General features: G+C 37.5%; 1 protein-coding gene across 2 annotated transcripts in view; it reads right to left on the bottom strand.

Annotated features, from left to right (window-relative positions):
- The window catches only part of LOC123865884 (proton-coupled amino acid transporter-like protein pathetic), a 31,875-nt gene that overhangs the window by 13,061 nt on the left and 2,052 nt on the right, over positions 1-16,762 (bottom strand). For both annotated transcript variants that reach the window (XM_045907085.1, XM_045907084.1), the window contains exons 2-3: positions 13,930-14,081; positions 2,803-2,886 (exon numbers count right to left, since the gene is read on the bottom strand). In XM_045907085.1, coding sequence (XP_045763041.1) covers positions 2,803-2,886; positions 13,930-13,991 — 146 coding nt within the window. In that variant the 5' untranslated portion in view covers positions 13,992-14,081. The remainder of the gene's footprint in view (positions 1-2,802; positions 2,887-13,929; positions 14,082-16,762) is intronic.

The following is a 16,762-nucleotide window of genomic DNA, read 5'->3' as shown; positions in this document are numbered from 1 at the left end:
TGTCATCTCACTATAAAATTGCCATTTCGACCTGTCGCGAACAATACCCATCACTTATTTACTTACTAGCTGACGCCCGCGACTTCGTCCGCGTGGATTTAGGTTTTTTAAAATCCCGTAAAAACTGTTTCATTTTCCGGAATAAAAATTAGCCTATATGTTAATCCACGGTATAATCTATTTCCATTCCGAATTTCGGCCAAATCCGTTCAGTAGTTTTTGCGTGAAAGCGAAACAAACATACACACAAATGTTCGCCTTTACAATAATTATAATATAATTATTAGTGTGTTAAAAATTAAAGACTACGTTATTGGAAATGTATTGCAAAGTCACTGTAAGTAGGTATACATTTAGACGTCAAAGGGAGAATTTATTTTAGAATCAGGCGACCGTTCGTTTTCACAAAATCCTAGTTTCAACACCGGTATCCAACGTCGATTCCATATGGGTACAAGTAAAATAACTTATTTATGTGAAAGCTACCATTCATCCTGCTCCGATATTGGAAGTACATATTTTCATGCATTTCCTACGTATCGGATTATGTGAAGTGCTTTTCTCGCTTTGTCTGCGCTACGTAAAAATGTGGACAAAATAAAATCTGAAATTTCGTCGTTCGTTGGTATTTTGTGCATTTTTGCACTGAATACATGGAATGTGAAATGTGAAAGCGTTTTAACGTAACACAAAGTAATGCCCACAAAAGCCACTACCTACGCGAAATAAGGTTTTAAAAAAATCGTGGAAACTTTTGCATTATCCACGAGCTTTTCAAAAAGGATAAATCCATGCCAACGGAGAGATAGACTAGTACGGCTCATACTGTTTCGATATTGGGAAAACATTTCATACATTTCTCGCATAATATTTCCGCTGCGTTCGAAAATTCGGACAAATGAAATTTTTAAAATTTGTCAAATGTACGTTCGTTGGCATTTCGTACGTTTTTGCACTGAAAATACGCGGCGTGGAAAATGCGCAGGCATTTTTAGTTTATGATTAGACTATCTTTTGCCCGTATGTTTGTGCAATGTAATTTATAGCCTATGTTACTTCTGGTTATAGTAGATTTCTAATCATAAAAGGATTATCAAAATCGGTCCAGTACTTAGTTTCTGAGCTTATCGATTACAAACGAACGAACGAACGAACAGACGGACGGACGGATGATCAACCAGTGCGGTACAGTGACTGTGCGATGGTTTATGCAAAATGTACTTAAGTGATTCAGGAATTTCAGGAAGATTTTTGCGAACAATAACACTAACAAAGCAATTTAACTTTAATAATAACGCGACTTCAATAAGATTAGTTAGTACAACACACTTTTCAAACTGTCTAATTGTACAACTAAAAGGATTTAATTCTATTACATGGAAAATGCAAGAAAAAAAAATCATTTCCATAGAAGATTATAATTTTCTCCTGAAAAAGCTTTCAAGAATTTCATAAAAATAATTCAAATGGAATAACGTGAAATGATGTAATCTTAATATCAGGACTGGATAGCGAACACCTGCGCTCTCATCTAGTGAAAACATTATTTTTCAACCTCAAAGAATGGATGTTCTATCTTATATTTTTTCGGCGTTGATTTGCGGTTGAAATTAAGAATTCCTATCTGTAATCTGTCGATGAGTTACTTAGCAGCGTCACAGTTCACGACAGTTAGAGCGATTATGCACTGCATCCGATCCGAATCCGTGAAAATACGTTCCGAAGTAGTTGGAGAAATTTCAAAAAGGTTAGTCGACATCACCGGAGACCGAAGAACTGGCAGCTACCTCGGGCAAAGAATTAGTATAGACATTCAAAGGGGGAACGCTGTCAGTATCTTCGGAACTTTGCCTAAAGGGACTTCCTTTAATAATTTATTTTAGTTATTATGCTATATTTTTTAAGGTTTTTAGTTTTAGGTTCATTATTTTATTAATTTAGATTTTAGATGTTATAATTGTATATTAATTTTAATTATTTAAGTTACGTTTAATTGAATTAATTGAATTGAATACATGTTTAAAGGTCTGTCTACTATTCCTGTCAATGTCTAATCAATGTCTACAATGACATGATATTTTATTGATTTCTGTTAGAGAACTCTTTGAACTTGCAACCAAACGTCGAGGCATCGCCTACATTGGCAGGCGTCAAAAATATTTGACCCAAGATAGGCTTCAAATCGACTAAGTAGGTATCTTTAATTTCACGTCATCCCTAGCCTAATGATTCAGGATCAACACCCAGAGATTCCTCACTCTATAGTTCACTGTGACAACCTTGTTGTCAAAAAAACCGGTCAAGTGCGAGTCTTTTAGGGTTCCGTACATAATTATGGACGTCTAATTCTAGATAGATATACCTAGCACATTTTGGCGGCCTTATCGCTACCTAACGATCTCTTCCAGGCAACCAAAATGGTGCAAAAGACATAGCTATAGATATTAGAATTGATATTATGACATTCAGTCAATTTATGTAGTACTAGTAACCCGCTAGTGACTTTGTTTTATGCTATGTAAAGCGCCGGCCACACAGGCCGCGTATGCGTCGTGTAAGCGTAGACGTAGCGCGTACCATTGCGTTGTAATGTATGGAACTGTATGAGACATGGCATACCGCTTGCGTGGCGTGAACGTTCACGTAGACGTAATGCGTGCAGTTATATCTACGGATTCACGCGTCACAACGCGCGTGAATCTGTAGACACAACTGCACGCATACTGCATACGCTACTGTCATGTGTACGTGCCAGGTGTGAATCGGCTTTTAAGATTAGATTTTAATGAAACGATTGCTTACGATGTATTGGATTCCAAAGGCCTGTGGTCTGCTGGTACATAAGGGTCGAGGTCTTCTCTGGAACCATTGTATGCTAGCTCGATTCTGAAAAAACAAACAACTATTTAATTTTTTTAGGTTTCATACAAATATACAACAGAAAACTTCTATTTTTAGGGTTCCGTACCTCAAAAGGAAAAACGGAACCCTTATAGGATCACTTTGTTGTCTGTCTGTCTGTCTGTTTGTCTGTCTGTCTGTCTGTCCGTCCGTCCGTTCGTCCGTCGTGTCTGTCAAGAAACCTATTGGGTACTTCCCGTTGACCCTAGAATCATGAAATTTGGCAGGTAAGTAGGTCTTATAGCACAAGTACAGGAACAAATCTGAAAACTGCGAATTTGTGGTTACATCATTTAAAAAAAATAATGTTTTAATTTTCAAAGTAAGATAACTACACCAAGGGGGTATCATACGAAAGGGCTTTATCGAAAGGACGTTATTGAAATACGTCGCGTGCAGCTCGTCTATAGTTAATGTATGAATATTTTCTGTAAAAAAAATTCTATTAATATAACAATATACAATACAATACTGGACAGATTTTTCGATCGCTGAATAATGTTTTACTGAGGAATAAATTTAACGCCTTGACAGATTTCCAATACAAAAACTGTCACACCCTCAAATTTATCCTTGTGTTTTATTGGCGATTGAAAAATCGGCCCTGATACTTAGGCCTAATATCTATCAAAGCGAAGATGAGTGGAGATGTGTGGGTCCAACCATGGGCCCAACCAATTAGATTTTATTGATATATGACGTCATAATTTTTTTACGTCAATCTAATTGGTTCATGGTTTCTGAACACATCTCCGCTTTGGAAGATATATAGGCTTTAGCAATTTTACAGTTATTTTATTAATTAAAGTGATGTGCGAACCTTTTAAGGAGAATATTAAGAAGACTTGTTTTAATTCTCGGCCGATCTTCACTTATAGTATGACGGTGATGCATGATAAAAACTTTAATTAAAAACAACAAAATTATGAAAATTAACTTCAACTCTGAAAGGTCTTGTACCAGGGCAGAAGAATGTTCGAAGAATGAAATTTTCAATTCGAGATGCCAATAAAGTGCCATCATCATCAAGAGGGTACGAAGAAGTCGGGAGTGGTTTATTGATTGTCAATTCATGGTGAATTTGACCTCAATCAGTTCGGATCACATAATGTGATGAAAGAGGTGTTTTTTATTGCATCATCCGAAATACACAATTATGCATTTGCGTTACTGTAATAGTTTTTATTATTTAAATTAGCTTGTTCGCGTGACTTCGTCCAGGTGGATCTACGTTTATTTAGTCATTTTAAATAAGAAACTATAAAAGCTATAAAATTTAAATTTAGCACAGTAAAAACCTGTAACTGCAACTCAGACTATATAGATATAATTTAAATTAAAAAAAACCCCGGCCAAGTGCGAGTCAGAGTCGCGCAACGAGGTTCCGTGCTCAGGTATTTTTTTCGGCATTTTGCACGATAAATCAAAAACTAATATGCATAAAAGTCTGTTTTAGAGTTTGCACAGGAAAATCCCTTTCATAATAATACCCCACTTGGTATAGTAGGTACTTTGAAAGTTGAAAATACTAATTATTTGTTTATGACCACATTTTTATTTTTTGTTATGTACCACAAATACACGTTTTTTGGATTTCCCCCCTTACGTGTGCTATTAGACCTATCTGCCAAATTTCATGATACTAGGTCAACGGAAAGTACCATATAGGTTTTCTTGACAGACACGACAGACGGATAGACAGTCAGACGGACAGAGAGACAGGCAGACCACGAAGTGGTCCTTTAAGAATTCTTTTTTCCTTTTGAGGTACGGAACCCTAAAAATTAGGAGAGCTTCTATATATAGTTACATCATTAAATCGGAATTTTAATATATCTAAGATCACTATCACTATATTGTTCGATGTATGTTCTTCGACAGTTTCTGGAAAAATCTACCGTTTACGAAATAATGACCATCAAAGTTCTCAGTAACTAGCATGACTACGAAATCTGACCAGCGTGTTCTGACCTCAAAAGGAATAAAGGAACCCTTATAAGATCACTTCGTTATCTGTCTGTCTGTCACTGCATAGTTTTATATTATGTATGTTGGATGATCTGATTCTTAATGTATTTTAATTGAGTTATTCCTTTGTGCAATAAACTATTTTCTACGCAGATTTTTTAAATATCTAACCTCTATAAGGTAGTACTGATTGATACAAATCGGGTTGGCAATTACGTACTTATTTATACTATGCTAGTGGTTAAAACATTGGTTCCCAATTCAGTGAGTTTGGGGTTCGATCCCGACCACGCACCTCTGGCAATTTTAATAAGTATCACTTGCTTTAACTTGGAAGTAAACTGGATGAGACCTGCATGCCTGAGAGTGCTCCACAAAGGTATAGGAATTCTGCAAATCTGCAACTGGTCAGCGTGGCAGACTATAGCCTGAAACCTCATTCTGATGTTATTTTTGGTCACGTTGCCTTGCAGTACGGTGGTAGAAAGCTGAAGGAGAACCAGTTCAAAAAGTTATTTTATCAGATCACTCTTTGCGTGGGTTGCAACTCAATCTGCAAGTTTATTAACCGACTTCAAAAAAGGAGGAGGTTCTCAATTCGTCGGAATCTTTTTTTTTTTAATGTATTTATTAAAAAAAATCATAACACTGGAAAATAAATGCGCTCCCATTTTCACGTACGTAGTACATACAGAGTCAGCTTACTGGGTAGTATTATGTAGTTTAGAAAAGACGCGTAGCTTCATTTTATCTGTGCCTCAGTCACATTATTTAGCTAGCAAGCAAGCTTCATATATGGCAATGGCACTCGGCGTTGCAAATAATCGCTTGAGTTATGATTAAAATATACTAGCTGCTTTGAAAATCCTTCTTTGAAAAGGATTTAGGTGGGTAATTAGAACGCGATTGCTGTCACAACATCTAATTATCCAGTTCACAATTCCTACGATCTGCACACCGAAAACATGCAATAATCGTTCCGAATCTCAGAGAAAGACTTAAATAAAAACTTTCAAAACACCAGTATTTTATACAAATCAGATACAAATTCACTCGAGGTAGCCTCCTTACAACAGATTGTATTAGGTACATGGGCTGAGGCAAATATCGATTTTATTAAACTACCTTCATTAGATAAATTAATAATTTTACTATTACTTTTGACAGTTCAAACTATATTTTTAAAATAACCTTACTATTCATAGGATAATAACAGAAAACATAGACAGAAGTAGAATACAAAAGGCGACCTATTCCTAATTCCTAGGCGATTTTCCTATTCCTAAGGGCGGTTTGCCCTTAGGAATAGGAAAATATGAGATGATGACAACAAAATTGTGATGATGATGATGACCGGCAAACCGAAGGCGAAGGAGTGAGTTTGTATTAACACCAAAGGACTTTGTGGTTCCCGTGTTCTTGGATAGAGACGTTTAGTACGAAATTCGGCCCAAGTTCACATAGGTATTTACTTAGACAAATACAAATACCAAGTGGTTCCCAGTAATAGAACATGTGTTTATACTTTGATATCTCAAAGCCTTAGGCCGATTACGCACTGCATCCGATCCGAATCCGTGAAAATACGTTCCGAAGTAGTCAAAAACTATTTGTATGGTAGTTTACGCACTAGCTCCGACTTCCGTCATCCGAGTTCTCTCCGACATCCGTGAAAATAACTCCGGATGTGCTTCGGATTGAAATCGGACATATTATGACGTAGATATATCAAAGATGTCCACTGAATAGCTAGGATTTCGATCAGAGATCGGATTAGTGCGTAAGCAATATCCGAGTTCAGTCCGAGCTTTTTATATCTGTATATTTGCACGGACTCGGATCGGATGAGTGCGTAACTGCTCTTAAAATATTCGAATCTTGGAATGATTAACAGTTCCTTCCACTTCCAGTGTGTGTTGGATTTTCTGTATATCTTCTAACCGTATGTTTATGTATAGCCCACTGAACTGGATGTATATAAAAATACACTGGAAGAGTTATGCCATTTATGTGCCGCTTCAAAGCGCCCTGAAGCGTACCGGGAATTCAAATTGATATTCAGTGTCAAAATATTATGGTATTCGCGTTGACACACAAAAATATTATTTGCAAATCCCGAGAAAACTTTTTAACTTTCTTGGATAAAAACTAACTTATGACCATGCAAAAAAATCACGTTGACCCGTTGCTCTCAATGCGTCTCAAACTTATCGAAAAAGTAAAAAATATAAATGTAATAAAAAAATTACGTTAAGTTCTATTTACCATCATTATTCGTTAGTAGAGGAAAAACTGAAACCTTGAGAGGATTTTACTGTCAGATGTTAGTGATAAATGGTGTTTGATGAACAGTAAAAAATTATCTTTCCAACGTCTTCTTTATTATTAAAGGTTCCGTACCCGAAGGGTAGGTACTGGCAACGGAACCCTATTACTAAGCCTCCGCTGTCCGTCTGTCTGTCAGTGGGATGTATCTAGTGAACCGTAATTAAAAGCCAGAGTAGCTTTAGGTAACAGCATGACATTTCAATTCGCATTTATGGGAGGGACATTCACTAAAGTGAGATGCACGAACGTTTTGACAACGCAAATCAACGTTTGGTAGTAAGTTATTTTTTTTTAACCAGCGAATATTTTGAAACAATGTAAAGACATTTGAAGCTGCTTTCGTTTTTAATTTTACAATACTATATCGTTTATCTACGCACGATAATTACCTCAAATTTTTGCCCTTAATTCGAGGTTTTCTTAGGGTAATAACTTTCAGAACCAGAACTTTCAGAACGAAAATATAAAACGAATTCTTACTCTTTGGTAGAGCGCACTCTTTGGTGGCTCTACCCTACTTTGTTATGACCTAAATAACGACTGCTTGCCAATTTATTCTTTGATTATTAACCCCCGACCAAAAAAGAGGGGTGTTATAAGTTTGACGTGTGTATCTGTGTATCTGTGTGTCTGTGTATCTGTGTATCTGTCTGTGGCATCGTAGCTCCTAAACTGATGAACCAATTTTAATTTAGTTTTTTTTGTTTGAAAGGTGGCTTGGCTTGGTCGAGAGTGTTTTTAGCTATAATCCAAGAAAATCGGTTCAGCCGTTTGAAAGTTATCAGCTCTTTTCAAGTAACTGTAACCTTCACTTGTCGGGGGTGTTATAAATTTTTAATTTACACTTGTATCTACTAGAGAAAGATAATAATTTTATTTTTTTAAATTTTCAAAATAAGGAATGTTCAGCAAGTCTGCTTTTGACTCAGCCAAAAATTAACATACACACACACACACACTAAGGTTTACAAGATGTGTGTCATACCTACGAGAGTTGTATAAAAACAGGCTAAATTATATAAGGAGAAACAAACAAACACGATAACAATAAGATGATTTATATAATGAGATAATGCTAACGAACTGTAACAAATGAAGATGAGCACGACACGTCACGTGAGAAATTTTTACATGAGTAATTTTTGTTATTTAGGAAAAAAGGAACCCCTATAGGATCACTTTGTTGTCTGTCTGTCTGTCTGGTCCGTCTGTTAGTTGTGTCTGTCAAGACAACCACAAATTCGCGGTTTTCAGATTTATTCCTGTACTTGTGCTATAAGACTTACCTAGCTGCCAAATATCACGACTCTAGGTCAACGGGAAGTACCCTATAGGTTTCTTGACAGACAGACGGACAGACGACAGTCAGGCAGACAGACAGACAGACAACAAAGTGATCCTATAAGGGTTCCGTTTTTCCTTTTGAGGTACGGAACCCTAGAAATACAAAAATGAAATAACAAACAACCAAACCGCAATATCATGATCAACCCATTTCCGCCCCACTACTGAGTACGGGTCTCCTCTCAGAATGAGAAGGGTTTAGGCCATAGTCTGCCACGCTGGCCCAATGCGGATTGGCAGACTTCACACACCTTTGAGAACATGGAGAACTCTCAGGCATGCAGGTTTCCTCACGATGTTTTCCTTCACCGTTAAAGCAAGTGATATTTAATTGCTTAAAACGCACATAACTGAAAAGTTAGTGGTGCGTGCCCGGGATCGAACCCCCGACCTCCGATTAGTAGGCGGACGTTCTAACCACTAGGCTATCACAGCTTATATATCCTATAAAATAACAATAAATGCTGAAAATGGGTGAAGTGTCATCAACTTATCTCCAACAACCATTGTTACTATCATTGTACTTTTATGATCCTTTGTTGGCGTTGTGGTATACAGAGTAAGACATTCCTTTGTTCTAAAAAACGGATTTATTGAGCCGTTCAAACGGATATGTTTATTATTTAATACAAACGCGCTTTATATTATTTTCTCCTGTAACTTTGCAACAATGTAAGACAATCTAACAACTAACTTTTCACCCACTTCTTTGCAAACTTATGAAACTCTTATGATAACAAGTGTAAATTAAAAATTTATAACACCCCCGACAAGTGAAGGTTACAGTAATAACTAGAAAAGAGCTGATAACTTTCAAACCGCTGAACCGATTTTGTTGGACACGCTCTCGATCAAGCCACCTTTCAAACAAAAAAAACCAAATTAAAATCAGTTCATTAGTTTAGGAGCTACGATGCCACAGACAGATACACAGATACACACATCAAACTCATAACACCCCTCTTTTTGGGTCGGGGGTTAAATAGTGCTAGGTTATTTTTAAAAATTGATTTGAATCGCCAGAAATGATATAAAGTTATTTGTGCATTGATAGACCAGTGAGCTAGTCAGTCAGGACCTCTTTTTAGGGCTCCGTACCTCAAAAGGAAAAACCTTTATAGGATTATTTCCTCTTAATCACGATTGCAATACATCGCGATAATTAACCTTTCGGGGCTGATTTAAATTAAGGTTTCTATAATTTTAGTGCGCTTCTCATAAAAACTTGTTTTTTGTTTTTTAAAACAAGGTAAGTATAAATAATTGTTATTGGGGTTTTTACATTAGCGACGATAAATCACTGAGCTACGTGTTGTACATTTGGGTGACCGCGAATGAATCAGGTGTGTCCAAATCTTGTTTGAAGGTTTTCCTTACTTTATCCTTGATTGACTCATTGAAATTCTAATTTTTTTTTTGGTAGTTACAATAGTATCCCATATTTGAAGCAAAAGTTTATACGGACCAACATACTCGTAGTCCCATAAAATTTAAAATAATAATAAACACACTCGTTGTAGGTCTAGATTACTGATTTAATTCATTAAAACATTTGAGTTTAAAGTAAAGTTCAATCGACTCATTCCACTTATCCATCCCGTAAAAGTAGGTATAGATTGTTACGGCTATAACAATCCATATCCGATAATCCATTTAATCAAAACGCTTGTTTTGGATAAATGGAAGTGTTGTAACAATAGAATACAGCACTGGATTCGATCCATTAACTGCGATCCTACTATCACACTTAATATTATAAAGGAGAAAGTTTGTATGTGTGTGTTTGTGTGTGTGTATGTTTGTTACTCTTTCACGCAAAAACTACTGGACGGATTGGGCTGAAATTTAGAATGGAGATAGATTATACCCTGGATTAGCACATAGGCTACTTTTTATCCCAGAAAATCAAAGAGTTCCCACGGGAATTTAAAAAACCTACATCCACGCGAACCAAGTCGCGGGCATCAGCTAGTGGTAAATGTATATGAACTAAATATTATTAGGTAAGTACTACTTTGTTGCATTGACGTCATTCTACTTAGCTGAAGAATTGAGGAGGTGATCGACATTCCTATTAGATACGCCAATTTTCCACATTCATTATTCAGTTTTGAATATACAATATACAACTCACATTGTTTCAAAAACAGATGTCTTCAAAACTGTTTTGAAAAATAACTGTAACATGCTGTAATGTTTTTATGATCTCACTAGCCGATGCCCGCGACTTCGCCCGCGTGGATTTAGGTTTCTTGAAATCCCGTGGGAACTCTTTGATTTTCCGGGATAAAAAGTAGCCTATGTGCTAATCCAGGATATTATCTATCTCCATTCTAAATTTCAGCCAAATCCATCCAGTAGTTTTTGCGTGAAGGAGTAACAAACATACACACACACACACACACACACACACACACATACAAACTTTCGCCTTTATAATATTAGTGTGATGTATATTGAATATATTAATATGATACAGAACCTGGCATATTGTGTTAGGCTATAAAATCGTCGACTTTTGCACCCAGCCAGGTTAGTATGAGATTTAACTCACCAACAACGTTAGGCCAATGAATCAAATGGTTCTTTTTTTGACCCCCGACCCAAAAAGAGGGGTGTTATAAGTTTGACGTGTGTATCTGTGTATCTGACTGTGGCATCGTAGCTCCAAAACTAATGACGAGCCAAATAGCTTCGTACGTGTCAGTGCGACTACGTACGGGTGCAGACCTCGGCGATGCCTTACGGTACAAATTAGAAACGTGACGGAGAAACCAGGTCAAAATGTTCTTGGGCACACTCTCCGAAATATTATATCCTATAGAGAAGTAACTTTGCGCCGAAGTTCCAAACTTTGAAGCTTAGAGTTGACCACCGCTTCGTCAACAATGTCCTTGACTTAAAGTCTACAATTCAGTGCCATCGATTTTAACTACGCAAGGCTAGACCGTAGATGTATGCACGAACTTTATCTTCAGAACAGGGTAATTAACCCCCGACCCAAAAAGAGGGATGTTATAAGTTTGACGTGTGTATCTGTCTGTGGCATCGTAGCTCCTTATGAACCAATTTTAATTTAGCTTTTTTTGTTTGAAAGGTGGCTTGATCAAGAGTGTTCTTAGCTATAATTCAAGAAAATTGGTTCAGCCGTTTGAAAGTTATCAGCTCTTTTCTAGTTACTGTAACCTTCACTTGTCAGGGGTGTTATAAATTTTTAATTCACACTTGTTAAGGCCAATTTTACTTTAACATTCAAGAGTTAAATAGTGGTACGAATTTTGCTTTGCTAAGACTGTTCGGGGAACAAAACAAGAGTTATTCTGAGAAAAGTAACTCAAGACGCGTACTTAAGAGAAGTATAACTTAAGAAACTCATTCTTTGTGACAACCCTGCATTAGAAGCTCTTTGTGTTACCTTTCTAGCTTTTAGTGATTTTCTTTCTTTCTAACGGCTAAGCAACATGTGGGTCAAATGACTTTTCCGTGCGTATTGTTTATGCACGTGTTTGTTGTTCTTGGGGTTGCGTACTCAAATGAAAAATCACCCTCGTGTCACGTGTAACCCAGTCATCAATACATATAAAAAGAAAAGTTCTGACTCTTTCATTGACTATGATTCATCAACCTAGCCCTTGGACCTGGAAAGCTTAAGTTTTGCACGAAAGACAATTTTCCTAATGTAGACAAGGATATGAGGCCGGATTTTTCGAAATTCTCACGGGATAAGAAATAAAGACTTAAGAGATTTAAGTTTCCACCCAGCGAAGTGGCGGTTGCTAGTTACTAAATGATACCCGCGAATTCGTCCGCGTAGATTGAGTTTTTTGATTCCCGCCGGAACTCATGTTTTGTGACCGGTTTATTGCTTAGTGTTCACAGAAAACATTTAATTATCGCTGCCACAAAATCATTCCATTATTAACCTGTTAATCCATGCGCATTTTTATCTAAAACGCATAATTATATTGGTACAAACCACAACGAGCGAGTTATAATTAATTCGGTGTAAAACTAATCTACTGGATTAGTTTTATACCCACCAGTGGATTAATTTTGTATCTAATGGCCTGTTCTGGAATTATCCGTGATATGGTGTTAATACCTTCAATAAATTGCGAGCCTGATTTGTGGTGAATGTGGATTAAAATTGCAGGCGGGTTATTAATCTGATGCTAACTCATGTTATTTTTACGATACCGTAGGAACCTGAAGGGGACTAAACGGGACCCTATTAACACAGAGTAAGGGTGCCTTTCCACCAGAGATGTGCTATGCAGCTATGCTGCGAAGATGTGAAATCTACGCTATGAAAATATGTGACCGTTTCCACCAATACTAAGCTATGTAGCTGTGCGAGAAAGATGCGCTATGAAGATGCGCCGCCGCAAAGTAGCTGCGCGAGAAAGATGCGAATACTGTAGGTATTCTGCTCTGCATCACTGTCGACGGCTCATAGCAGACATCCAAAGCACGCAGCCATAGCACGCATCCAGAGCACGCATCCATAGCACGCATTCTTCCATATAAAAACATATCTTAGTTGAATCCGTTTCCACCAATGCTAAGCTACCTATGTGAACCAATGAATAGGATTGGTGGATATCAAACGCATCCATAGCAACGGCCAACGTAGCATAGCACATCTCTGTTGGAAAAGCAGCCTAAGGATGGTATGTTATTATCTACAAGTGTAAATTAAAAATTTATAACACCCCCGACAAGTGAAAGTTACAGTAACTAGAAAAGAGCTGATAACTTTCAAACGGCTGAACCGATTTTCTTGGATTATAGCTAAGAACACTCTCGATCAAGCCACCTTTCAAACAAAAAAAAACTAAATTAAAATCGGTTCATTAGTTTAGGCGCTACGGTGCCACAGACAGATACACAGATACACAGACACACAGATACACAGATACACACGTCAAACTTATAACACCCCTCTTTTTGGGTCGGGGGTTAAAAAGAGGTACGACGAAGCCATCTAGACAGAGCAATCGTGCGGTAACCATTGACAAGCGTCCCGGGATCTCCATACTTTTCAGGACATTAACCACGAGATACCTGCATGCCAAATTTCATCCAGATCCGTCCAGTAGTTTGATCTGTGCGTTGATAGATCAGTCAGTCAGTTATAAATAAACTAGCTGATGCCCGCGACTTCGTTCGCGTGGATGAAGGTTTTTTAAAAATCCCGTGGGAACTCTTTGATTTTCCGGGATAAAAAATAGCCTATACAGATTCGGAAGAATCCCTCTAAGTAATGGTAAAAGAAATTTTGAAATCGGTCCAGTAGTTTTTGAGCCTATTCAATACAAACATACAAAAATACAAAGGTTTCCTCTTTATAATATTAGTATAGAAGTATAGATATATAAAAATACTTACTTTGAACTGTATGTGTCTAAATTACAGCGAATAGGGGGAGTTCTATTTTCTTTCTGCTCCATTTTGATCGATCTGCTTTTTCACTTAATTTGGAACTCTAAAGAAGTACCTTCTTCTTTTCACCTGTGCCCAGTCATGACCCTTAATCTTTTCTGAAACAAAGAAAACATTTATTGTTGATTATCTTTCATCATAGTTAGATAGATAGATAGATAGAAACACTTTATTGCACACAAAAACACATTTAAAGGATAACAACACAGTAAGAAGAAAACAGAAAAAAACAATTGTGTGCAAAGGCGGCCTTATTGCTTGGAGCAATCTCTACCAGGCAACCTTTAGTTGTTCAGTTCGTAGCTCTATCTATATAAAAAGAAAAGCTGATTGACTGATTGAGTGATCTATCTACGCACAGCTCAAACTACTCGACGAATTTGACTGTTTGGCATGCAGATAGCTATTTTATGACGTAGACATCCGCTAAGAAAGTATTTTTGAAAGTTCGAACCCCCAAGGGGGTAAAATAGGGGTTTGAAATTGTGCAGTCCACGTAGACGAAGCCGCGGGCATTAGCTGATGTATCATAAGTATGGATGCTGATCTAAAAAACCGGCCAAGTGCGAGTCAGACTCACGCACTGAGGTTTCCGTACTCGGGTATTTTTTCGACATTTTGCACGATAAATCAAAAAGTATAATGCGTAAAAATAAATAAAAATCCGTTTTAGAATTTAAAAGTAAAGCCCTTTCATATGATACCCCATTTGGTATAGTTATCTTACTTTGAAAATTTAAACACACTTTTTTTTTAATGATGTAACTAAAAATTCACGGTTTTCGGATTTATTCCTTTACTTGTCTATAAGAGCTACCTACCTGTTAAATTTCATGATTCTAGGTCAACGGGAAGTACCCTATAGGTTTCTTGACAGACACGACGGACGGACGGACAGACAACAAAGTGATCCTATAAGGGTACCGTTTTTCCTTTTGAGGTACGGAACCCCAAAAATAGTAAGTTTTGTGTTTGCCATAATATTATTATCTTGAACTGAAACAACAAAGTAATACTAATGTAGGTAAACATCGTAGGTAGGTCCATCGAAGCCAAAGCCAAGACCGCCGCAAAAAAACTAGGCATTCTTAACAAGGTCAAGCAGTACTTCACGCCGCGCCAACTGATAACTTTGTATCAAGCACAAGTCAGGTCGTGCATGGAGTACTGCAGTCACCTCTATGATGGCTCCGCTAAATATCAACTAGCAGCTCTGGATGCCGTTGATCGTCGAGCTAGGAGACTTGTAGGCGAAGACTCTCCTTTGTTGGCGAAACTTCATAGTCTCGATCACCGCCGTAAGGTCGCTGGCTTATCGGTGTTTTATAGGATATATTTCGGAGAGTGTGCACAGGAACTTTTCGATCTTGTCCCCCCTTCACCATTTTACCACCGAACCGCAAGACGTCGGGCGAGTTTCCATCCTTATGTCGTCGACATTCCATCTACACGCACGAAACGTTTTGCGTCTTCATTCCTCATACGCATGGCTAAGGTTTGGAATACTCTTCCCCGATCTGTGTTTCCTACCAATTACAATCCGGGTATCTTTAAAACAAGAGTGAATAGGCACCTTCTAGGTAAACGCGTCACATCTTAGACCACATCACCACTTTCCATCAGGTGTGATTGTGGTCAAGCGCTTGCCTATCGTGAATAAAAAAAAAAAAAAAAAAAAAAAAAAAAAAAAAACACAGTAAAACATCTTTTAAGTTGAGAGGCACTTGAATGAAAACTACTGATAACAAATAGTACCTAAGTACGAGTAGGTAGCATTGGTATCGGTCTTTCGGTCAAAACCCTTAAGTCTTGTTGACTATACGTGTCCGTACTATACGTTCTGTACTTCCCAAAGGTAGGTTGTTGTCACAGACCAAGATCACGACTGTGATACGCGATTTTTATACTTGCTTCCCACGGTGCGTGATATTGCGGGTGGACGCGGACCAAACCGCACTGATGTGCCATGGGAATTAGAGTCCACGGTAGCACAGATACGTGCTTAGCGAGCTTATTACATCCACAGCGAGTTTGTAACTTCAAAACGGCTAAGACTGTCAAGACCCATACAGACTAACACACACCGTTGCTATGGCCTTGTGTGCACGGATATCTGTGGTCGACTGGCCGTGCGTGATAATCCGTAGAATCGCGTACCGTGGGAAGCCAGTATTATATTCCGCGATGAAATGGAAATGATCGATGGTCTTTTAGGAGTCCGTCGTAAAACAAAAACCCCTTAGAGTTTTTATCCAGTCCATCTGTCCTACTGTCTATGATATATCACAGATATTTTAAAAATCCCATACCTACCCATACCTCGTATAAATCCAAAAGTGTGTTTGTTTGTCCTTCAATCACTCCGCAGCGGAGCAAGGGATCGACATTATTTTTAACATGGATATATATTTAAGACCTACTGCTCAATATTTTATGTTATTGATTTCAGATAATATCGACTACTCTAGAAGCGAATACTTGAAATACTTACCTTCCTCAATAATAATCTTTTAATATGTACCTACGCCGGTGGTTAAGAGGGGTCTCTCCGTCACTCGCTCCATGTACAAACGTAGTTCGTCTCTCATTAGAATACTAACCAATCATAATTAATGGAATTTTGTTGAAACGTTCGGGGAACTAATATTTATGCCTGTGGTTTTCCAGATTTCCGTTAAAATATTCGGTTTTAAAGTTACGCGGTCTTAAAAATTCACATACAAAATCTTTGAGCCCCTGTAATTTTAAAACTACAAATTTTTAGAAAAATTTAAAACAC

This window comes from Maniola jurtina, chromosome 6 (genome assembly GCF_905333055.1).
Source record: "Maniola jurtina chromosome 6, ilManJurt1.1, whole genome shotgun sequence".
Taxonomy (NCBI): domain Eukaryota; kingdom Metazoa; phylum Arthropoda; class Insecta; order Lepidoptera; family Nymphalidae; genus Maniola; species Maniola jurtina.
The sequence above is the reverse complement of the archived record's forward strand: the minus strand, read 5'-3'. Positions and strand labels throughout refer to the sequence as shown.